Source organism: Ochotona princeps, chromosome X, assembly GCF_030435755.1.
Source record: "Ochotona princeps isolate mOchPri1 chromosome X, mOchPri1.hap1, whole genome shotgun sequence".
NCBI classification, from domain to species: domain Eukaryota; kingdom Metazoa; phylum Chordata; class Mammalia; order Lagomorpha; family Ochotonidae; genus Ochotona; species Ochotona princeps.
Window position 1 is genome coordinate 42,835,175 of NC_080865.1, and position 25,222 is coordinate 42,860,396.

At 43.7% G+C, this 25,222-nt stretch overlaps 1 protein-coding gene across 1 annotated transcript; it reads left to right on the forward strand.

Moving 5' to 3' along the window:
* The first annotated feature begins 2,304 nt into the window (after positions 1-2,304).
* On the forward strand, positions 2,305-6,242 carry LOC131478565 (uncharacterized protein CXorf49-like). Its single transcript, XM_058658796.1, has 7 exons — positions 2,305-3,624; positions 4,204-4,339; positions 4,842-4,918; positions 5,168-5,213; positions 5,607-5,621; positions 5,786-5,827; positions 5,939-6,242. The coding sequence occupies exons 1-6, from the start codon at positions 2,305-2,307 to the stop codon at positions 5,824-5,826; spliced, it is 1,635 nt and encodes a 544-aa protein (XP_058514779.1). The 3' UTR covers position 5,827; positions 5,939-6,242.
* The last annotated feature ends 18,980 nt before the right edge of the window (positions 6,243-25,222 follow it).

The following is a 25,222-nucleotide window of genomic DNA, read 5'->3' on the forward strand; positions in this document are numbered from 1 at the left end:
ACTGAATTGAATTTTGAACATTGTGAAATATAGGGTTCTATTTTCATTCTTATTTTTAAGAACCACTTATTGAAATCCCTGCCCTTTTTGTATGTGTGTTCGTAATATTGTTGTTAGTGATCCTGTAGATTAACCTGTAGATGTGTGGACTCAATTCTAAGGTTTCCTTTCTGTTCCATTGGTCAATCAATCTCTTTCTAAGCCAAAATCACCCTGTCTTACTGCAGTTATGTACCATATGTATATTCTGTACATTCAGTACACGTTAATAGATACTACCTATATATTTAAAGATGTTTTTGTTTATTCTGTCTTCATTATTTATTTTGATATATATAATCTGTAACATAATTCAGAATGTATATATTTACATACAACTAAGAAGTTCATTAATCCTCTGGTTATTTTTGCAGTTACTGAATTATGTCTAGATCACATAATTTACAATTCTCATATGGTAGTTTTCAGAAAAGTACTGCTGTCTTTTAATTTCCATAATTTAAAAAGGACAGATTGCATTTGGTAGTTCTTGCAATAATATATATTATATTGCAGTTCTTGCTATGTATATATATTTCCAAATATATATATATATATATATATATATTTGGAAAGGCAGATATACAGAGAGGAAGATGTTCCGTTCAATGGTTCACTCCCCAAGTGGCTGCTACAGCCAGAGCTGAGCCAATCCGAAGCCAGGAGCCTCTTCCAGGTCTCCCATGTGGGTGCAGGGTCCCAAGGCTTTGGGCCATTCTTGGCTGCTTTCCCAGGCCACAAGCAGGCAGCTGAATGGGAAGTGGAGATGCCGGGATTAGAACCGGCACCCATATGGAATCCCGGCACATTCAAGGCGAGGACTTTTAGTGCTACGCCACCACTCCAGGCCCGCAATATATGTTTTTAAAGATTTATTTTTATTGGAAAGTCAGATAGAGAGGGGGAGAGATAGATCTTCCTTCCGCTGATTCACTCCCCAAGTGGTCAGGAGCTTCTTCCAGGTCTCCCACGTGGGTGCAAAGTCCCAAGGCTTTGGGCCAAACTCGACTGCTTTCCCAGGCCTGGAGCAGCGGCCTGGATGGGAAGTGGGCCTGCTGGGATTAGAACCGTCGTCCATGTGGAATCTGGTGCGTGCAAGGTGAGGACTTTAGTCGCTAGGCCAGGCCCTCTTGCAACGTATTTTACCCCCTCCTGGATCATCAATATTCTGTTAAAGACAACATTACTCATTTTAAACTGAAGTGACAGCCACCCCTAGCTTCTTTTTGTCCACAGAATGTCAGAAGACAACTTAAAAATGAGTATCATAAGAGCAAAATGGAGTCCTTACAAAACAGCCAATTAAGATGTTTATTCCAATGGATAAGCCAATCAAAATCCATTTTGATTAGTTTTATTTTATATTCAGTTTTTCTTTATGCATCAAAATTGTGAGTCTATTATAAGGTGATTCCATACTTTAATGACATTCTGTCAATCTTGTCAGCACAAAACAGATGTTCTGAAGATGCATTACCTGGTTAATTCATGCTACTATCAAAATGTTCAAACAGACCCACAATGTTCTTATGCAAAACAAATCCCTCCAAATCAGACACCAGTCTTTGTTAAATAAGCCAGTATTTCTGTGAATCAATGTTTTGTGCTTTCCTTTTTATTCACACAGACTTGGGCACATTGTTGCTGTTGGAGAATACCTATTAGTTTGAAACCGAAGAGATCATTGTCATTCTTGCTCGAGTTGGGTGCAGTATCCTCTCAATGTTTCAAAACTTGCACGAAATCATTTAAGACCGAAACCTCTCTTGGTAGTGACTAGATTATAAACAAGAATGAGAAGAATTATAGTATTATGGATGCATTACAAATCTAATGGTTCCTTTGTATCACCCTCACTCCGCCAGCTGCATTGTGGCCAAACAAAAGCAGGTCAGGGATTCGTGGACAGATACAGTGAGAAAAGCAGAGGAGGGATAATAGGTCTTCATCACCGAACTGTAGGCCAATCACCTTGTCAGACTGTTTTGTAGAAACATGTGTATCTTTGTTCCAATTGGCTGGGGCCTGGAAGAGCAGCCAGAGAGCGAGCACGCCGATTGGCTAGGAATTGACCAATGAGAATGCAGTGGTGTCCTGTAGGCGATTTGAACGGAAGCTGCCCCCCCTTTCCAGTAGATTCCCAGCAACCCCTGCGGTAACGGTTTCTCTTCTTCATTCCTGACTCGCGCCTCCCAGCTCTGCCTCAGGGAAGTTCGTGACCAGGTCGACCGTTTCCCCTCAGCCCTGTCTGCCCAGACTTGCGGCATGAGCTTCCCCAGAAAAAAATCGAGTCTTGGTTATCGCACTGGTGCGAAGAGTAAGGGCCAGGCCGGCTCTGACGGCCCTGGAACCCACTGGGAGCGGGAACTAATGTTGGATTCAGGGCCATTGGCAGTTTGTGAGGGTCAAGGCCAGGGCCAGAAGCAAGGAGAGGGTGGCAAGGAGGCAGGGATCTCAAACCCGCCATTCCTCCAATGGTTGTTGGAGGCCGACTCCGAGTCAGAGCCGGAACAGGAGCTGGGGCCGGAGCCGGAAATGATCCAGGCAGGAGCGACGGCCCTTAAGGCCTGTGAAACTCGCCCTAACACTCCTGTCTCTGACAGGGAGGGCCCCAGGGGTTCCGTTTCCCAGTTTGTTGGGGCACATACGACCGTACTGCAGCCACAGACTCTCCAGGGTTCCAGAGCTGTACAGAGATTTCTGAGCCCAGAAAGCCGCGCTGCAGAAGCGGCCGCCATTTGGCCGCCGCCAGTGGAGGCTGGCCCCAACCAAAGAGGCGTGGTGGTGAACTGGGGCTCTAAGGAGTTAATGCAGGCTTGTGCTGCCCCTTGGCTCAGGAGTCCCCCTAAGGAAGGAGGCCGAGCCCCGGGCCTCAGCAACAGAAGAGGTGCCAGACAGCAGTTGAACATCACCACTGATGTCCAGCGCGCCTGTGGGGAAGGCCTGGTGGGGCTGCCTTCTGACCCTGAGTCCTACGTTGAGCTCAGGGACATGCAGACAGGGAGGGCTAGCATTAATCTGAAACGAGATGGCCAGGCCATGCAACCCACAGAAAGCCCCAGATACTCTATTTCTCCACGCAGGGAGAATTTCCCTCATGTTTCAGGCCCTTTCTCAACCACTGCCCTTTGGAGTCGCGATAGTACCATTGAAAGGCAGGTCGTGGGAGAGCTAGGGCCCTCTTCCCCGAAGAAAATGCAGGCTTGGCTCTCCAGGAGGGTTGGGGGCAAGTCTAGTCCCCCTAGGGGTGCTGATGCTGCTACTGGCAAAACAGAAGCCCTTCCTCAGGCCCTTCCTAGCAGGCAGTTATCCCCAGGGAAGAGATCTCTAGGGAACTCCCCTGAAGTTGTCCTGGGGACAGCCCTTTCACCTCGGAGGCGGAGACAACTGCCTGTGGATCCAGCCACCATCCCTCCTGTGACTGGTATTTCACTGCTTCCGAAGCCTGGTACATCCTCACTTGCTTGGGAACCCAAACAGTCCAAACAGGGCTCCCCTGAGAAGAAATCTGGGGCCAGGAGGCAGACCCAGCTTGTGACTAGAGGAGACTTGGGCTCAACTAGAGCTCCAGACTCAAGGAGCCACGTAAGTATACCTTACTCCTCCCATCCCATCTTTTTGTCTGTCCCTGTCCTCCTTCCTAATTTTTCTTCCTTCCCCAGGCACATACCTCTGCATCTGTACTACATGTACATCTGTACATAAGTACTACAGCTAGTACTTACTTGTAGTTTTGGAGCCCTCAGTCATTGGGATGCCAAAATAGGGTACTTAATTTAAAGGTCACCTGGTGTTTGGCAAGCACTGTTCTTGATACTTGCACAATTCCTACCTCGACTCTAGGGAGTAGATGAGATGGATGGCAGGACTTACTTCTGTCTTTGCACAGAGCAGGTGACCTCTCATGGAAGCAGCTGTAAAACATCAGTGTTTGGTTTTCTTGGCCTCTCTCAAACCTGACTGTGGGCTGAATGATACAGAAAGAACTGATGACATGGCCCCTAAATTGCCTTCTCTATTACAAACCATACCTCACTCCATCCCCCCAAAATACTAATACCCATACACTAGCTTGAATACAATAATTTTTAATTTTTTAAATTATTTTTAATTTTTAGTTTTATTTTTTTAAAAGTTTTTTTTTTTTTTTTTTTTTTTTTTTAGCTTCCCTCTCAGAGGTATAAGCATCATGAATCCAGCAGTGGGGACACTGACATCCAAGAGCCACAAGTTATGGCTACCTTCAAGCCTTTGCCCTCAAGCCGGGGAAGTTTCACAGCCAGAGGCCTTGTGATCTCTAGTAAGTCCAGGATTTAAGTGGAAGGGAGGAGTGAAGGAGGTAAATTTCTGGTTCTTTTGGGATCTTAGCCTTGCTCCCAGGATTCTCTGCCTACCCAGGCAGCTCACTCACAGGAAACAAATGTTATCAGGACTGGCTTTAGGTCAAATCATTCTAGCAGTACAGTTTGTGAGACTGGGGAAATTTTAGCAGTACCCCAAGCTTTATAACCAGTAAATAGTAGCTCAATGGAGCAGTGTCTTTCCTGTTGTGTGACTCTTTCATGTAGCTGTCTGTGACTTTGACTCTGCTAGCATACAACCCCTGTTTACAGTCCTAGGAGTCCAGAATCACAATGCATGTGTCACTGTGAGACAAAGAAGGCAGGCCCAGGGAAAGGGTTGTAATCTCTGGGCAGAGCCAGGACAACTTAGGAGAAGGTGAAGCTGCTTACAGTAGAATCCACATGGTCTTTTCCATCTCATTCTCATGTTAGGAAGCTGGGTTTTGTGTTCTCTTTCAGGAGTCAAGCAGCCATCTAGTCATCAACAGACTCTGAAAATGCCAGAGTTTCCACCTGGAATAGAGGGCTGTCCTCGGGTAATTCTGTCTTTTGTTCCTAAGAATGCAGGCCCAAAATAGATGGTGGAATTGATGGCCAGGACAAGCTTTATCCCATCCTATATGCACCATCCTACTTCCTGTGGAGGGAGGGAATTTTCATTTATTAAAATTCCAATACAGCATACCTACTAAGCTGTCAGAGGTGCTAAATATAAGGGCCAGGGGCGTGGATGAGGACAGAGGAAGCCATAATACATTTTCTCTCTCTCATGTTTCTTGTGACAGTGTACTGTGCTAGAAGAAGAGGTGCAAGACCTTAGAAATGAACTAGGTATGTCAACCACAAGGCAGGGGATGGGACTGGGAGAGGCCAAGTAGTCATTTTGCAGGTGCCAGTGCTTGGAGAACAGGTGGACTATTGATGCAGGCAGAATTACAAGTTCACTTTTCCTGTCGGGCGGAGAACTAAGCATGTCTGCCCTGGAGCTCTGTGTGCATTTACAGTTAAGGAGAAATGCAATGCCTGAGCTGCATGTGCACTTCACTGAAGTCCCAGAGATGATCTTTTTTTGGACATTTAAAGCTACTGCACATGTTTTACCTGGAAGTTCTTGCTGTGGCTTGTGTACTTTTACCTGTAATTCTTTTCTTTTCAAACATGCTCTGAATGATTGTGATATAACTCAACGTTTGAGAGTAACTTCCACATTTTGTTCCTGTTTAGATGAGCTTACTACAGGTAATTCAGGTGATGGGTGGGTGGATCTGTCCCAGGGCTGTTTGAGTGGGGGATGAAGAGTTTGCAGGTGGCAGGGCTAAGTGATCCCTCTCTTCCTCCCCGGGGCACAGGTCTAGGATTCCTTAGGTCTGAATCTGAGGTGCTTTCTTGTGTCTCTATTTCAGTAGTGATCCAGTTGATTGGTGGAAAGTTCCAGAATATATAATGTGAGTATTACATATACCACACTTCTTACTACAATCTTGGTTGTTTAGGAGGGATGTGTGCACATACTGGGCTCAGGCATAGCTTTGATTTGACTCTGCTCAAATTCACAGGTTGAACCGGGCATCTTCTACCAGAAAAGCAGATGGTACCTGTGGATGCAGGAGCTGTGTCCCAGCTGCTTTCCTCATGTTCCTCTTCAGCCAGAGCTTCTTTTTTTGGAAGAACACTTTATTGAAATACTGTGTACATATGTGGTTTTGTTATATGATTATACAGCCAACTCCCAAATTAAGTGGAAAGCTTTACTAGTACCCCAAGAATCCTCACCGTTCTCGTTCTTTCTTCTTTTAATGTGATAAATATGGATATATTGTTGTTTATACAGTATGATTCAGTTAAACAATATTTGTCATAACTTTGTACCAAATGTTATGACACTCACCAAATTTTTTATACTATTTTTGTGCATTAACTTACCAAAAATAAGATAAAACATACAGTGTTTGTCATTTTGGGTCTGGTTTATTTTACTTAGAATAATAATTTCCAGTTGCTTCCATTTTGGTGTAGATGTCAGGATTTCATTCTTATCTGAATGTTGCATTGTGTGTATATACCACACTTTGTAAAAAAAAGATTTATTTTGATTGCAAAGTCAGATATACAGACAGGAGGAGAGAGACAGAGAGGAAGATCTGTCTGCTGGTTCACTCCCCAAGTGGCTGCAATGGCTGGAGCTGAGCCAATCCGAAACCAAGAACCCGGAGCCTCTTCTAGGTCTCCCACACAGGTGCAGGATCCCAAGGCTTTGGTCCATCCTCAGCTGCTTTCCCAGACCACAGGCAGGGAGCTGGATGGGAAGCGGGGCAGCCGGGATAGAACCAGCGCCCATATGGGATCCCAGCATGTTCAATGCAAGGACTTTAGCTGCTAGGCTATTGTGCTGGGCCCACCACAATTTCCATTATGAAAACATTTATTTTGAAAGAGAAAAAGAGGGAGAGAGTAAGGAGACAGCAAGGATATACTTAGATAGATGTGTGTGAGTCTTCCATCTGCTGAATGGCCATAAAGGCCAGCACTGGGTCAGTCTGAAGCCAAGAGCCTGGAGATTACTATTTCACAATTTGTAGCATCAAACATAGGAGGAGAAGACTAATAATTAATTAGATTGGGCCCAGCGCAGTGGCCTAGCAGCTAAAGTCCTCGCCTTGCACACACCAGGAACCCATATGGGTACCAGTTCTAATCCCGGCAGCCCCGCTTCTGATCCAGCTCCATGCTTGTGACCTGGGAAGTCAGTCAAGGATGGCCCAAAGCCTTGGGACCCTGCACCCGCATGGGAGACCCGGAAGAAGTTCCTGTTTCCTGGAACACCGGCCGTTGCGGTCACTTGGGGAGTGAATCATCAGATGGAAGATCTTCCTCTCTGTCTCTCCTCCTCTCTGTATATCTGACTTTGCTATAAAATAAAAAAATCTTAAAAAAAAAAACCCAAGTTCTTGGGCTAACTTTCACTGCTTTCCCAGGTGGATTAGCATGAAGGTGAATCAGAAAGTGGAGGAGCCTGACTTGAACTGACATCCATATTGGTTGTGGCTATGCAGCTGTTTGCTTTACCCACTGTACCACATTATTGGCCCCCATTCCGTAAGTTTTGATGTATTATATTTTAATTTCCTTTCAAGAGCGTTTTTAATTTCACATTTGATTTCTTCTATGACCTACTGTTCATTCAGTAGCGTAATTTTTGGTCTCTGTGTGTTTGTATATTTTTGAAAGTTTTCCTGGTTTTAATTTCCAGCATTATTCTGATGTAAGAAAATATATAAATAAACATATATATATTTAATTTAATTTTTTTCATTATTGTAGATGTGTTTACATAGTTGATAGGGTGGGAAGGATCTAGGGTTAGGGAGAAGTGGGTTTGATGATTGTTTCCAAACTTTATATTTCTTCTTTCCATTTCTTGGGGGAGGGGAAAGAGGGGGATAGGCCATACCCAGCTTCCCAACCATTCCAGTACCTGAGGATGGGGAAGGGTCACCCGATATCAACCCAGGTTCACAATGTGGTACATGCTCCAAGGGTTCTGCCCAAGTAGATGCGATAGTTCTAAAATGCTGTTGATCTCACTGATTTATGAATGAGGAATCCCTTCCAATGTCCATTGCTGTCATTGTTTGGCTGAGGTAGTTGTCCATATGTTCTGTTCTCCATTCTCTGCTTTGGTATCAGATGTCCTCTGCATGCCCCAGTGGGCTACCCTGTCCACTATGTGCACCATGGTCTGCCATCCAGCACTCCATACTCTACACTGAGGAAGACCAGTTCTCCTAGGTGGGCTCATGGATGTGGGCCAGGCAACCCAGGCCCCGCAGGACACCCCCCCCCAAAACCCCGGCGCTCATGGATCCTGTACCCACCACACAGGTAGGCCCAAGGACTAAGACCATGTGACCCAGAACCTGTCAGATCCCCTACCCCTGGGACTTCCTGGACCTGCAACCCACTGCAAGAAGGCCCAAGACCCTGGACCATGAGACCTAGAACCCACCGGACCGCCCACCCCTGGGGCTCATGGATCTGGCACCCACTACACAGGTGGGCCCAGGGCCCTGGGTCATGAGACCCAGAACCTGCCAGAACCCCTATCCTTGGGGCTCAAGAACCCGGCACCCACCATGCAGGTGGGCCCAGTAACCTGGGCCAGAAGACCCAGGCCCCTCCTCTGGGGCTCACAGATCCCGCATCTACCTCACAGGTGGGCTGAAAGTCCTGGGCCATACGACCCAGGCATCACTGAACATCCCACCCTTTGGACTCATGGACCAGACACCCACCATGCAGGTGGGCCTCAGGATCTTGACCATGTGACCAAAGCCCCACCAGACCCCCTACCTCAGGGCACACAGATCTGGCACCCACTTTGCAGGTGGACCAAAGAGCCCCTCTGTTCCTGAGGCTCACAGACACAGCACCCACTGCCCCAGACTGGCATGGCTTATCTCACCTTGGTATCCACCAGCAGGTGCTTCAGCCCCTGTTCTGGTCCAAGTGTGAACTGGCTGGTGATGCGACCTTACCTGACCCCTCCTGCACCTCATCGTGTTTCTCGGATCTGTCAATAGATGTTATGAACCATCCTGGCCTGGTTTATCTCCAAACCTGACCCAAATGTATGCTGGGTATTATAACCTGGCCTGGTTTGGGCTGCTCCTTGCCTTGGTTCTTGCACTTACCTGCAGGGACTACAAGCTGAAAGAAGAGTTCCCAAAGCTCCTCTATCTGGTCTCCTCCCAGTGGCAGATGTTGCACACACCAGTGGGTCCTTGTCCCAGATTGACTTTGTTCACCTCTTGTGCTGGCAGGAATAGTGTCCTTGCCCAACTGGCCCATACCCTTTCTGGTTCTTACTGCTGGCTGTTGCAGCCCAGCCACACCTGTCCCATGCCCAGATGCAGTAATCACATGGTTCAGCAGCAGCCAAGACCTAGCCCAGTCTGTTCTACACCCACCCTGACTCTAACGAGTACCAGTGAGTGCTGGGCTCTATCCCAGTCTGGCATTCCCCAGATCCAGTCCACACCCATGCCGAAGGAGACTGCAGCTAGCTACATCCAGCCCAGCACAATGCCCCAACTCTTGCTCTTGCGCTTAACGTTAGGAATTCCAGTCCAGCTGGTGTATCCCTTTAACTCCAATCCTAGGCCTATTCCTAGCCACAGATCTTGCACATGCCAGTGGAGATTGCTGTTCCACATGGATGAGCCCCTAGACATGATTCACTCATGTATTTGTCAGCGTAATTACCCAGCCTCACAGTACCTGTTCCTTTTTCTGACATTCACTGGTGGTTTCCTTGTTCTAGCCCTTCAAGTAAAGTGGCTTTGTCCATGGAACTCCCAGAGCAGTCATTCCTCACCTGGACATGAACCCACAGGTCCCTACTCGTCCCCACCTGTGCCATCCCCCAGACTCCCTGAAACCACACACCCCCCCAAGTTCCCTGAGTTTTAAAAAATTGTTGAGAATTGTGTTAAGGCTTATAATATGGTCTATCTTATAGAGATGGCCAAGTGCAATAATAAAAAGAATGTGTATTTTGCATTTATAGGATGAAATGTTCTGTAGATGCCTGATAAGTTCATTTGGTATACAGTGTAAATTAGCTATGTTGTCTCCTTATTGATTTTTTTTTGTTTCATGCTCTGTCCATCAATCAGATTGAGTATTAAATTAATCCCTTCATTATTATTGTAATATATGCTTCACTTTAGATCTATTAACGTTTGTTTTATAAAACTGATTACTCTAAAGTTGTGTACATAAACATTTATGATTGATACATCTTATTAATCTGCCAATCATTATGCAATGAACTTCCTTGTCTCTATTAATGTTTTTGTCTTAAAGTTTATTTCACTGATATGAATATAGCTGCTCCTGTTTGTTTTCTTTTCCATATGCATGGAGCACCTTTTTCCATTCTTTCACTTTCAGTTGATATAATTCTTATGGGTGAAATGTATTTCCTGGTTGCAGTATATGGATGGGTCATACTTTTTACAGATTCGGATAATCTGTGTCTTGTCTATCTGTGTCAGATAATCTGTGTCTTGTCTAAATTGTGGAGTTTAGTCCTCTTTTTTTAAATTCCCTTTTATTTATTTATTTATTTATTATTTTTAATTCATTAATTACATTGTATTATGTGACACAGTTTCATAGGTACTTGGGTTCTCCCCACCCCTCCCCAAACCCTCCCACCATGGTGGATTCCTCCACCTTGTTGCATAACCACAGTTCAAGCTCAGTTGAGATTCCCTCATTGCAAAGCATATACCAAACATAGAGTCCAGCATCTTATTGTCCAGTCAAGTTCAACGGCTTCTTAGGTCTACCCCCTCTGGTTTGAAGGCAGAGCCAGCAGAGTATCATCCCGATCAATTAAAAGCTCCAACATACCATCAGTAAAAATTTACATCCTTATGGAATTAATTGACATAGTAATGAGTAACCAATATGTTAAAAATAAATGCGAGTTCTTAACCACATTCTGTGACCACCTCATTGACATCTCAATTTTATTTTTGAATATTATTTGTTCTTTTACTGGGAGGTTTCCTGCTTTCAAAAATCTTCCATGATGTTGATTTCCTTATTTTGCCTCTCATACTCGTTAAGTATTATTTCTAAGGCTGATCATGTGGTGATAAATTCTTTTAATTTTTTATTTTTGTGGAAAGTCTTGATTTTGCTTTCATTCATTAATGAGAGTGGTATGATTGAATCATACCAAAAAACCTATCTTCTGAATCATATTTTTTCTTCTGTTTCAACAGGTTGTTGACTTTCCACTGTCATTTGTATCTGGTAGCTTAAATAGGTCCTTTGTCATGTTTGCTTTTTAATATCTCAGAGCCTTTGTAGAACTTCTTTATTGAATTTAACTATGTCCATATGTTTTTGAGTAACAACTTAATTATTCTTTTGAATGATTAATGTATTATTGTATTCCCTTTGCAAAGCCATATTGCCTTCTTTATTCATGCTGAGTATATATATATATATACATGCATTTCTATGTTGATTTCTGTGCATCTGTGAAATATCTTGTCACTGTTTTCTCTAAAGAATGCTTCCTGTTTTAAAATTTTCTTCTTAGGAATATTCAACTGTAAGCCTCAAGGATAACTCTGAGGTATGGTAGAGTGCCTAAAGCTTTGAAAATATCAGGGCTGTTTGATGTGTGTAACCAGGGATCCCTGGTCACTGTATGTGTGATGCTAAGTCCAGAGTGACACTCTAGTTGAGCATGCTGGAGTGACCACTAGAATCAGTGGACACATTATGGTGGAAACATATAGTGTGTTCACAGACTAAATTCTTCTGTGTGCCAGGGGTAACCAGCTGATTTACAACCTAGAGTTAGTGCCGGCGCACCACACCTACCAGACAAACATGTGTCCGCTGACTCCTCTGAAGGATCTATTTATAGCATATAGGGAGCTCTGGGTCCTTCTGTCAGATTGCACAGATGCATAGGAACCCAGTTACAATTGGTAACCCTCATAGATGAGTGCTCTATGTTGAGTATTTCCACAGTCACAGGTTGCAGGGGGTTAATTCTCCACCCTGTAAGATGCCTTGTTCCTGGTGACCTTTGTTAGTGGCAGAATGCCCATTGTTTATAGTGTAAGCACTGAATTCGTACTCTACTCCACCATAGCAAATTGGATCTGGCTTTTTCTTGGATGGGGGCAATGAGAAGAAGACAATGTGGCCTCCATTCATAGAGCGAAGTAGTTTTCCTGATACCTGTCAGGCCAGATTCAAAGACAACGAGGACTATGGAATTCTCATTCATTCAAAGTCACTCTTGGTTGGGGGGTCACAAGAAACTCTTTTTACCTTGTGCTGGGAATATGGTGGTACCCAGCAAGGAGATGAACGTGTAGATTCATGATTGCCTGACAGAAGTGAATCTGCCTTCTCCTTACTGTTCTATGCAGTCATTGTTCTGTTCTGCGCATTTTCCACTGAAAATTTCTCTAAATCAGGGAATGTAGTCCTTTGTTTTTCTGGTATCTTTCTGTGGCTGACTGAGATCAGTGCAGTTTGTATTTAGCAGTCTAGAATCTGCCAGCCAGCCTTTCTTCTATGCTCCTGCCTTTGTTTCTTCTTCAAGTAATGGCAGGTTCAAATTGAACTACATGTTATTTTCTGTGCTCTTCCATTTCTGGGGGAGTTTGGGAGCTTCTAGACATAAGAAAATTTTACAGTTTCCCTGTTTAATTTGCAATGCAGTGAACTTTGTGCAGTGTTTTAGTGTTTGGCATTAAGCATTTGTTTAGTGCCAATTCCAATCCTATATCTGACATCCCATTTTAACTCTGGTGCCACTGTTCACAGGGACAGCACAGCCTGAAGTTGTGTGTCACACTCTGTTCTGCCCCAGCCCTCACTTTGGAAGTCAGTTACTAGATACTGGTGGTTCTCCCTCCCCCATTTTAATGGAAGAAAGGAGGCAGAATTGCTCACTAGTGAGTGGTGGGGTGAAAATCAGGTGCAAGACACATAGGGAAAATGAATATGTTCATCTCTGGATAGGATGTGGGGGCAGTGAATCTGTTCTGTTGCTTGTGGAATGCCCTAGAGACTGGCCAGAATGGATACTTTGAAGTTTGGCGCTTCTATGCCCTTCTTGTCCTAGCCAGCCTAAAAGCTCTTCTCCATTGATGGGATCCTTGTCCTTGACAGAGCAATGACCATTTTGTTTTTAAAGTGTGAGCCTTGGGTGTGAAAGTTCTGAATAGTTCTCATTAAATTTCATTCTGCCATTCCCATGCCACATGTTTTTATGGGTGTGATATTTGGGTTTCCTAATTTAATCTTTTTTTTGTTTTAAAGATTTATTCAGTTTATTACAAAGTCAGATATACAGAGAGGAGGAGAGACAGAGAGGAAGATCTTTGTCCCATGATTCACTCCCCAAGTAAGCTGCAACAGCCGGTGCTGCGCCGATCCGAAACCGGGAACCAGGAACCTCTTTCAGGTCTCCAACACGGGTGCAGGGTCCCAAGGCTTTGGGCCGTCCTCGACTGCTTTCCCAGGCCACAAGCAGGGAGCTGGATGGGAAGTGGAGCTGCCGGGATTAGAACCAGAGCCCATATGGGATCCCGGGGCTTTCAAGGCGAGGACTTTAGCCACTAAGCCATGCCGCCGGGCCCCCTAGCTTAATCTTGCAGACCCCTGCTTCAGGTTCCTTTAGGTTCTGTCTGCTACATTTTCTGATTTCACCTCACTATTTGAGACTGTAGAAATCTAAACAACTCCTGTGTCTGATTCAGGAGACAAAGCCTGTGAGATCATTCTCCCTGGGCCACCTTCTCATGGCCCCATGTATGCACGTACACTGGTTGTCTCCTGTTTGTCCCTCACTAGGTGACCAGAAACATATTGCCTTCAGTGGGCAACAGGGGAATTGACCAGCCATTTCTTAATTGGTTAGAAAACACCACTGGGGAAGGTCTTCTCACCCAGACAAGGAGTCAGGAAACCTTTAAGCATCCTATGGCTCAGTGGCTAAATCCTTGCCTTGCAAGTGCCAGGATCCCATATGAGCACTGGTTTGTGTCCCAGCTGCTCCACTCCCTATCTAGCTCCCTGCTTACAGCCTGGAAAAGCAGTAGGGGATGCACCAAAGCCTTGGGACCCTGCACCTGTGTTGGAGACCTGGAATAAAATTTGGCTCTGGGCTTTGGCTCAGCTCAGCTCTGGCCATTTGCGGAATAAACCGGTGTATGGGGGATCTTTGTCTCTCCTCTCAGTAAATCTATCTGCCTTTTCAATAAAAAATAAATCTTTAAAAAAATCTGAGGCACTTTATTGAAACTCATTGTCCTTTTCTCTCTTCTTTTCAGGAGATAGCACATCTCCTGAATCCTTCCCAGGAGGAGCTTTCCCATTCCTTCTTTTCATGTTCACTTGTTCACTTAGCAAGTAAAACTTCCCCTCTGTCTGTATCTGATTCCCATCTTTTTATTTCTATACTAAGATGAGTAAAGAACCCATCGAGCTTTGCTGCTATCCCTGCCCTCAGTCGGGATCTGGGGTAAAATATGTGAGAAAACTTTATGCTTGAGTGACATCAGTATAGACTGTCAACTCCCATTTCCAACAGATTGTGTAATTAGTAGACAGAGATGATGAATGAAGATACAGTCATAGTCATTGGTGGTGGTCAACAGTGTGTATAACAGTGATCTTTAATAGGGCCAAAATATTCTTATTGCCAAGTAACTTGGTAGCTGTTATATCACAATGCATTATTACTTTTCTTTTGGTGATACTGGCATAAACAATCTTTGAACACTTCCAGTCATATAAAATGATAAGTTATCCAATTGTGTACAGTATAATAATATTTGGTAATAAGTGGGTGCTAATTGGTTTATGTAGTTACTATACTTTTTGTTGTTTCAAGACTTGTTCTTACTCATAAAATTAGTGTATACTGTAAATCAGTGTGTGATGTTAAATGACCAGTAATGTGACACATCTGTTACTGAAGCCCTTGTTTATTTAAAGACAGCCTGCCCAGTGTGTGGTGTATACCATTTCAGTTTGTATTGGAACACTTCATGGCACTTCTGTGTTGATAACATCTAACAACCCAGGATGCATTACAGTTTTAACTGACTCATGACTATATGATATTCAACGATGAGTGTGTGTATGAGAGTTTTCTGCATGCTTGTTGATCTAATGAATTAGGGGTGCTGTCTTTTGGGGGAGAAAGATCTGACTTGCAGTAAAGGGAACTGGACATGGCTGCTCACAAATCTGTCTGTAAAGGGTCAATTGAGAAAATATAAGAGATACAAGAAATGTTCGAGTCCTAAAATACTGAGTACTGCAAGGCACTGACTCCAATGTCGGAAGTCAAGACTCTCAGAATGGTTCTGTGGCCTGTGTGGGTTGGCATGATTGCAGTCTCTTAGCAATCTACTGTGTTTCAGTGGAATAATCCAATGTGAATGCTGAGTTCTTCACTGGAGGCAGATACATGTTTCATTTCTGACAAGACAGACGAACCTGAATTAACCAAGACATAGAAAGTACAGGTGCATTGGGATGGAAAACAGGGGAAGAGGGGCAGTATTTGGAATGTTTGTCTGACTAGGTATACTCATTCTCTACATTCATCCATCACATTCCTGTTTAGCCTGTGATGACAACTCAAGCGGTAAGGACATCATCTATATTTGGTGGGACAAACATGGGATTTGAGTAAGAAAAAACACGGATGGAAACTAAAATCATCCACTTCAAACTCGGCTGAGTAACTTGCCAGGATGATTTTATTGCTGTGACTAATGTTTTGGCTGTGACAAATCACTTATTTTTTGGAGGTTTGACAAATAGCACATTCATATCTGTGAGAACAAGTTTGGCAGAGAATTTCCATGTGTGCAAGACATCTTAGGCTGGTTTTGGGAATAATTCCAGCACCACATACTTCCTTGCTATTGGAAATACGGTGCTATTATTTATTATTTGGTGTTACCTTGGTATCTGTTTTGCATACCAGTGTGCCTTCCTTACCAGGAGCAGGGGTTTGTCACCCTTAACAGTCTCTAGTTCTATACCACAACAACATAGCTTAAGTGAGTGGCCAGAGATGAGATCTCTCTGGTCTAGCAGACTGAAATCCTCACTTTCCTACCATTTCCATGAGAAAGACCATTCATTCATTTGCTGTGAACTTATTGTGACCCATAGCCTAGTCCCTTACATCAGGTTGCTATAAAAGATCTTGGCAATGTTTTATATGCGAAAAATATCTATCATTAATTTCAAAATTTCGTTTTTTAATTTATTTTTATTGGAAAGGCAGATATACAGAGAGGAGGAGACAGAGAGGACAATCTTCTGTGCGATGATTCACTCCCCAAGTAACCACAATGGCTGGAGCTGAGCCAGTCAGAAGCCAGAGCCAGAAGCTTCTTTCAGGTCTCCTACATGGGTGCAGGGTCCCAAGGCTAAGGGCTGTCCTCGACTTCTTTCCCAGGCCACAAGCTGAGAGCTGTGATTTCAAAATTTCTTACACCTAAAATAATCTTCTAAATTCAACCTTCCATTTACTTTTTGAAGTGTTATGTATTTTTTTTCTCTTCCTCGTAATCTCCTTCTTACTCTGATGGACTATTCATTCCTGCCTTCAGAGATCCCATGGACAGAAGACTACCTTCCTGAAGACTCATTGTGTCCTCTTTGCTTAGGAGCTGTAGGAACAATTCCTCTAACTTCTTTCTGTGTGGATTATACACCAAAATTGCACCTGCCATGACAGGAAGCAGGGCCTTTACCAGGACAGTTTTTTCTTAAGACACAGATTATTTTTATTTTTTTAATATTTTTATTAATATTTTGCATTATGTGACAGTTTCATAGGCTCTGGGAATCCCCCCACCCCTCCCCCTCCCCTCCCCCCTGGTGGATTCCTCCACCTTGATGCAGTATTACAGTTCAAATTCAATCAAGATTCTTTCCTTGCAAACATATACCAAGCATAGAGTCCAGCTACTTATTGTCCAGATGGGTTGAACAGTTTCTTGGGGAGACCATTTCTGGTCCGAAGTTAGAGCTGATAGAATATCATCCCAGTCAATTAAGAGTCCCAATATAACATCAACAGCAATTTGCAGCATTATGGAATTGACATGGTTTTGAGTAACCAGTATGTTAAAAAAAAAAAAAGTCCTAACCACAACCTATGATTAGCTCATTGACATCTCAATTTTAGTTTATATACAGGACCGGACAGGCTGCTATATACCTTAAAATAGCTATAAGGTACCATTCAGCTGTCTCGTGTCTATTTCATTTTAGTATTTAGCCATTTGTTATGTTGAAGTATAATTTTGTTGGTCTTGGCAGATTTTGGGATAATCTAGACTGGCTTGTAACTCTAACAAGATATTTGTCGACATTTAAGGTGCAGAACATTTTTTTGGGGCGGGGGGTGTGCAGGAAAATCCTCAACACCATGGTGAGGAGTGACTAATCTTTGTGTCCCACACAGCAAGGCATGAGCCAATCCACGCCAGCTCTTTCCTGTCAGATTTCAAGCTCTACTTTCTGTTGTTTGTCTATTTATTTTAATTTTTTTTTAGTTTGTATGATTGTTTGTTTGCTGTGAGGGGTTTTCGAAGCGATCCCGATGGTCATTGCGAGGGAGGGTGGGGGTCCAGAGGTGGAGCCATGCTTGGACCAGAGAAAGCTCTCCTCCCTGGTCCCGAAGGACATTTATTGTTCTTCTGTGTCTGCGGACCGCTCAGGGCTTCTGGTTGTCTTTCCGATGACGTTGGTTTCTGCGCGGTAGTGTTTGGACTTCTTCCATCCCCTGCAGAAGCTCCGGTTGGGGGTGGGTGACCTCAGAGTACTCGGCCTCCAAGGGCATCCAATTCCCTGTGGCCTCCTTGGCAGTTGGGATATAGTCCTTGTTGCTCGTATTAATAGTTTGTGGTGAAGGTCTGGGAGTCTTCGTGGTTGGGATCCAAGCTTCCTCCTTACCACCTGCTCCACTCTGGAGTGCCCCCCTGCTCCACGCACATGACCTCCTGTTAAGAGGTTGTCAGGATCGCACCTGATTACCCCCTCATGCATTGGTATAGTAGTTTTATTGTTGTTTAGTGCCGCTTTGAGTCTGTTGTCTATGAATTACCAGATTTGATCTTGATAGGCTATATTGTACTTTTTTCTCACTTTTTTTATGGTCCTGAAAGATTTCCCTGCACTCCCTCCCCATTATCGGTTAACATAGTGTATTGAGGGTATAGTAGGTTTTACAGTTTTTTGATGTAGATCTTAAATATTCTGACATTAATTGTTGGTTTATAGATTATATCGCGTTATCTTATTGCATTGGATACAGGTTGTTAGAGATTGCACTAATATTACAATATACAGGTACTATCTTTCAAGTTGTTCTCTTTTCATCTCAGATTAAGGCGAACATGTGGTATTTAACCTTTTGGGATTGGTTCATTTCTCTTAGCATGATGGATTCCAGTCGGGCCCATTTGTCCACAAAGAACTGCATTTCGTTTTTTTTAATAGCTGAGTAGTATTCCATAGAGTAGATGAACCATAGCTTTCTTATCCAGTCTTCTATTGGTGGGCATTTTGGCTGCTTCCAGGTTTTTGCAATTGTAGATTGTGCTGCTATGAACATAGGCGAGCATGTTGGTTTCTTGTGTAGGAGATCTTTTGGATATTTCCCTAGGAGTGCTATTGCTGGATCATATGGTATGTTGATTTTCAGTTGTTTGAGTATTCGCCAAACTGATTCTCATAGAGGCTGTACAAGTCTGCAGTCCCACCAGCAGTGGAGAAGGGTTCCCTTTTCCCTACAACCTCGCCAGCAAGTGTTGGTGGTATTATGTATGTGTGAAGACACAGATTTTAAAAAGCCAGGCTCCCTGGACAGAGCAACAATCATGCAAGCATAAACTGGACACAGGCCATACAAAAGTCTCAAGGAAATCACCCAGTGTGACCAACATTCCCACATGATGCTTGATTTGGTCTTGGGTTTAACAAATACTGGAAAAGGAGTGTCACATCAAAGGAATTCTGTGAACTACTATGTACAGTTTACTTTATTTCCTCTGAGGCAGGATTGCCAGTCTCTGTGGTACAGGAAACCCACTTTTGCTTGGAGCTTTGTCAACACTGAGTGAAAAGGGAGAGGTGACTAGTGCAGATTGTATACTCCTACAATGCCTATTAACTGAGACAGGCCTGAAAAAATGCCGTGACTGTCAAGGAAACACTACTTGTGAGCATCAGCAGCTGCTGTTTGTTGCTGCTGGTAGGTGTGGCTTTATAGAGTCCCCTGAAATTGCATCAGGTGGGGCCAGAGCTCAGTGCCCTCTAGCACTGTCACAGCTGTTGAAGGGCAGGTATCAGTAGGAGGGTGTTTTCCTGTACACACTTGGCTTCTAATTCCTGAGATTAGATCCCTACTCAAGAGTGTTTTTTCTGGAGCTGAGTGTACTGTCCCAATGACCTGCACTCTCAGTAGGACTTGGGATGACTTTGTTTATAAGTTGCAAAGTCCTGTTGTCAGCCCAGAATGAGTTGGCCAAAATGGTGGAGCTCTTGCTCCACTTCCCTGTTGGTAGATACTCAGGTTATTAGGATCCAGGGAGTGTCATGATCTCTTCAACAAGTGTAAAATCAGAGAAGGTGGCGTCATGACATGATGTGTGGCTGTCGAGTGGAGCCCAAACCATTATGAGTCATGTTGGCCGAGTTGGCATAGTGCCTTGTAAGCACAGATGGAACAAGCATCTGACAAGTGGCTGTGTTCTCCACTGCTGTCCTTCTTCGTGCTCCACTCCAAGTGGAATGTGGCTAAGACTCTGATAGGAAAAATAGAGTGCTTGAACCCTTGGATCGTGTCCCACCAAAAGCAAAGGAGGATCTTAACTAGCTCTAGGTAGTATTCATGTAGAAGCTGCGTGGTGACACAAAACCAATGCTTAGCAACATGCACAGCCTGATTACAGACCTCTCAGGGCTCAGGAGGTGACTCTAAGAACAACAATAGATAAAGAATGATCTTCCAACTGGGCTGTGATTCTGAGTCCTAAGGGTTCCATTGAGATACCCAGGAAAGGAAGGCAGTGGAATCTATCTCTTCCAGGGGCAACCACCTTGCCTGGTGTTCCTAGTCACTCTTCACTAACTGTAAACTTGAGATTATCAGAGGAGAAATAAATGGGAGCTGCAAGCAAAGCTCACCCCCGATAGAAGAGGACGTTGGCTGCCGTAAGGGAAGTTTGTCCCTTAAGCATCTGAAGAGAAAGAAGAAAGGAAATAAAACTTCGACACCTGAAAATATAAGCCACTCTGTAAGATTAAACTGATAAAAAAGTAAAAAGACACTGATTTTATCTCAGGGTCTGGGCTATGCCAGAAAGAGGAACTGGGCTGTTTTCCTATTCTCTCTTTTCCTCTTATCAACTGGAAAAGGAACACAAGAACCTGAGCTTCAGGTGCCTAGAAGCATAGAACACAAAGCAAAGAAAAACGTAAAACTAAAGAAAAAACCCACAAAATAAAAGCTGCCCCTTGGGGGTTACCAGACTGAGATGAAAGAAGAGATGAACTGAGCAATCATTAGCTGTCACATTCCTAAAGCTCATCCTGCTCTAGATATCTTAATGAGTTATGGACAGTGCCTCAATTTGGGTGGGAAAAGAAAAGGTAAGGAAACTTTTGATCCATTGATAGTATTTTACTACAAGTATTTGATATACATCAAAAGAAGACAAAGTCTTGATCTGAGTGGGAATTCATATACTAATTTATATACTAAAGCACTTATATAACAAAAGATAAACACTTCATTTATTGGCTTCTGTACCTCTACAATATAAATAAAATAAATTTAATGCAGAGACACAAATTATCATTATACCAGGGGATAGCATTGATGTTCAACTCTGCCCCTTATAATTGAAAAGCTATACATAAACCATTGAGAAAACGACTATGCCTCACTTCAGCCATTGCTTGTATTTCTGATAGTTACATATCCATCTCTGTGAAAGTCTGTATTGAACATAGGTGTTGTGACATAACTGATAATTAATCAAAATTAAGTCAAGGCTTTGGGGGCTGGAGAAGTGGCACTGTGGGCTAATCCCCTGCTCTGTGGTGCTGGCATCTCATATTGGTGCTGGTTCACATCCTGGATGCTTTGCTTCCAAACTAGTTCTCTGTTTATGGCCTGGGAAGGCAGCTGAGGATCCTTTACCCACATGGAACCCAGAAAAGGCTCCTGGTTCCTGATTAAGTCTGTTAGGGCCATTGCAGCAATTAGAGGCATGAACTAGCGAATGGAAGACCTTCTCTGTCCTTCTACCTGTAAGATCTGCCTATCAAATACATATATAATGGAAAAGCAAGGCTTTTGTACTCACAGGACAGCTGGATTAAATGGGACCCCATCAATTTCTAGTCCCACTGTGCTATAGAACATTTGGAGACATACATCTGATCCTCTGCACTGGTGCATCTGCTCACTATCCTCTTCCACTGTGATCTGGACATGGTTGAGTATGATCCCTCAGGTCCAAGTATAGGAAACTTGGTCCCTACAGACCAGAGTGCAGGTACTGAGAGCTTTAAGAAGTGAGATCTTGTCAGAGGTGTTGTTGTGACCACCCTAATGAAAGAATTAATGTTGATCTTGTACAGTAGGTTGAGTCTCCAGGCATGGATATGTTCATGTGAAAGTTTTGTTAAAGAATCTCAGTGTACAAGACATTCATGTATCCATCCTCCATATTGTAATGTATCCACATGCAAACATATTGTATGTATCCATCCTCCATATTGTAATGTATCCACATGCAGACTTTCAGCCTCAAGAAGTATGAGCCAAATAAACATCTTTTCTTTATAATTCACTGAGCTACACATATTTTCCTTTAGGTATACTGCACATACTGAAGTGTCTCCTTGAATCCATAGAGTTACCTGAAGTCATTATGATACATCATTCTAAGTACTTCAATGTGTATATCTCTCAGAGCAAATGGTCTCATGCACAACAGTAATGTAAATTTCACACCCAGAATACTTAACATTGAGGGGTGGGTGCTGACATGTACCAGGTTTTTATCACTGTTTGTAATGCCTGTATCTCACATAATTAAACAGCAAGTTCAATTCTAGGTTCTTTCACTTCTAAATAAACTTTCGTGCTGGAAACTGGAAAGACAGATAATTATGGTCCAAGCACCAGTGTTCCTGCCTTCCACGCGGTGAACTGGTAGTGCTCCTTTTCCTGGTTTGTGCCTGAACCAGCCTTGGCTATTAGGAGGCATTTATTCATTTGAGTGAGTAAATAAATAAATCCTTTAAAACATGAGATTAGAAGATTGGGACAAAACAGCTGTCTGCTATTTGGTCATGAGAAACATTTTGTGATGGTTCCCATGGATGATTTTGGAGCTATAGTAAAAACTCCTGTCTCCAAAAACAGCATCATGCATTGCATTTAGTTTCCAAGTCTCTTTGGTGCTTTGGTGTTCATCAGACTAAAACAGTTTCTTTGACTTTTCTGCCTTGCATGTCGTGGGCATTTGTGAAGATGTTTCACATGCAGATGACGATGTTTCACATGCACTTACAGATGTTTCACAGCAAGCCCTTCAAGCTGAGTTTGATTGCTGTCATGTTAGGCTCAGGTTGAACATAGCCATTGTCCTCTTCCCAGTATGCATGATAGGTGGATTCTTGATGTCAATCTGACTCTTGGCTGGTGATGCTTACTATGATGGTATAGTGTGCTAGATTAGTCTCTTTAAAAAGTACCATCTTCTTCTTTTTGCATTTAATTGCTAATATATTCTTTGTTGCTAGATAGACACCGTACAAATAGTTTTTAAATGATATTCTCTTAATTTTGATGTTTGCATGCATAATTTTGGTTTTTTTTTATGTTTTTCTCATTTTGACACCCTTCTCACTTGCTGTCTTGATCAATTTTACCAATATTTCATTAATCTAATTCTTGTTATTTTTTTTAAAAAAATGTTGATTACAAAGATGAGGAGATTGCAGAATAATGTGGGCTATAGAATAAGATGGAAAAGAAAGGTGGGGAAGAGAACTATTTCTGTCTTCCCTCCTGAACCTCAGGGATAGGAGAATATGGTGTACCACCTCTAGTTCTCAGACTGCATTACTGCCAGAGGATGGAGATAGTTTTTATGTCAACTTAGGGACTCCATCAGGAGAAACTATGTCCTGATTGTGGTACTTAAGTGACCATGATTGTTCTAGAAGTTATTGGCTTCATTGTACTAGATGTGAGAATTTTATTCTAAGTCTTATTGGCTGTCCATGCCCCCTTTGGTTTGTCCAGACATAAGTGCTTGCTGTAGAACATGGCCTGCAGTGTTATTCAGTCTGCTTTATTTTCCATACTTTGATGAGGTACTGGAAGTCCTCTTATTGTATTGGAGTAACTGGCTGTTTTGTCTTTCATGTGTATCTTGGTAAGTTTTTATTTTCTTTTTAAAAAGATTTATTTATTTTTATTGGAAAAGCAGATTTACAGAGAGAAGGAGAGACAGAGAGAAAGATCTTCTGCCTGCTGGTTCTCTCCCGAAACGGCCGCAATGACCAGAGCTGAGCTGATCCAAAACCAGGAGCTAGGAGCCTCCTGCAGATCTCCCACACAGGTGCAGGTTCCTAAGCCTTTGGGCCTTCCTACACTTCCTTCCTAGTCTAAAAGGGAGGGAGGAGATGGGAAGTGGAGCAGCAGGGACATGAACCAACACCCATCTTGGATCCTGGCACGTGCAAGACAAAGATTCAGCCACTAGGCTACCATGTCATTGATGTGGCCCAATCCTATAACATTTGCTCCAAGGCAGTATGACATGTATATGTGATGTTTCTTGAGGTTGGGGATTGATTGAATGAAATGATCTAGTTGGGGAGATCCCTAATAATCATAACCGGGCCCATTCTAAGATCCAGCTCTTGTATGTGCCAGTGTGTTTAGTAGCTTAGCCAGGCCCATCTCCTGCCCCAGACCATTCAAGCCTTGGTCGGTACACCTGGCCTGGCCCAGCTTGCTCACAGCTCTGATTCCCACATGTATTGGTGCATTTTGTGTCCCAGTTGAGGAGACCCTAAGAATTCCTATCAGTCCTTTCCCCAGACCTGCCTCTTGTGTGCTCTAACGGGTGCAGTTATCTGGCCTACCCAACTCCTGGCTTCCACATGTATTGGCAGATGCTGCAGCCTAGTTGGGGAAAACCTTAGGGGCATCAACCAAGCTTGCCACCAGACCTGGCTATCACATGCACTGGCAAGTGTTATGGCCAAGCCCATCCTGGCCCACCAATAGACCCAGCTCTCGTGTGCACTGGCAGATGCTGTGGCTTAAGTCAGCCTGGCCTGCCCTCAGCCTGGCCTAGTTGGGGAGACCCCCAGGGATCCTGTCAGGGTTTCCCTAGACTGACCTCTCACATATGCCAGCAGATGCTGTGGCTCAGCTAAGTCTGCTCTTCTCCCATGTCCTGGCTCTCATACACACTGGTAGGTGCCAGGCTCTACTCTGACCTGGTCCCTCCTCAGACCCAGTTCTTGCTCATGCTGAAAGGGAGGCCCCTGAGAATCACTATCAGGCTTATTCCCCAGATCCAGCTATCCTGCATGGTGGTAGGATGCACCCTAGCCTGACCTAGCCTGACCTAGCCTGCTTTCAGCCCCAGTCCTCTAAATCCCATCAAATGCATTCTCTACTAGGGCCAGATTTCCTGTGTACCTGAGGGTGCAGTGGCCTCTCTGGCCCATCCCTAGTACTAGCTCCCATGTTTATCAGTATATATAATGGCCAATTCAGCAAGACCCTCCAGAAGCTCCACAAGACCAGCCCCTTGATCTAACTCTCACACATGTTAACAGCTGGCAGCCTGGCCTTGTGGGACCTCTGGGCTCCTCTATCCCACCTACCCAATCCAAGGTGTCTTGCTCACTTGTGGGTGCAATAGTCCGATTTATGGAAGCTCTCAGCAATCATTCTATATAGCTCAAGTGTGCCCATAGTTGCCCCCACTTCAGCCAATCCCTAGTTTAGTGTGCAAGGTGTCATGTTCAACTCAAGTCATTAACTAACTCCACAATGGCAGATTTCAGTTCTGCGCCACCTCCCACCACAACTTCTGGCTCGCTTTGGCGTGGGCTTTGCCACTAATTTTGTTCTTTATCCAAACAATCTATTCTGATTTTCCTATTCTTCTAATTGTATAGTTGTTTCATTCTGTGATTTTGAATTTTGCTTTTCTTTCATT

What these genes read in the sequence shown, in the direction of transcription:
- LOC131478565 (XM_058658796.1), top strand. Translation starts at nt 2,305, where the DNA reads ATGAGCTTCCCCAGAAAAAAATCGAGTCTTGGTTATCGCACTGGTGCG. An exon ending in CAGAGGCCTTGTGATCTCTA is followed by an intron (nt 4,340 to 4,841) that starts GTAAGTCCAGGA and finishes GTTCTCTTTCAG; the next exon opens with GAGTCAAGCAGCCATCTAGT. An exon ending in GAATAGAGGGCTGTCCTCGG is followed by an intron (nt 4,919 to 5,167) that starts GTAATTCTGTCT and finishes TTCTTGTGACAG; the next exon opens with TGTACTGTGCTAGAAGAAGA.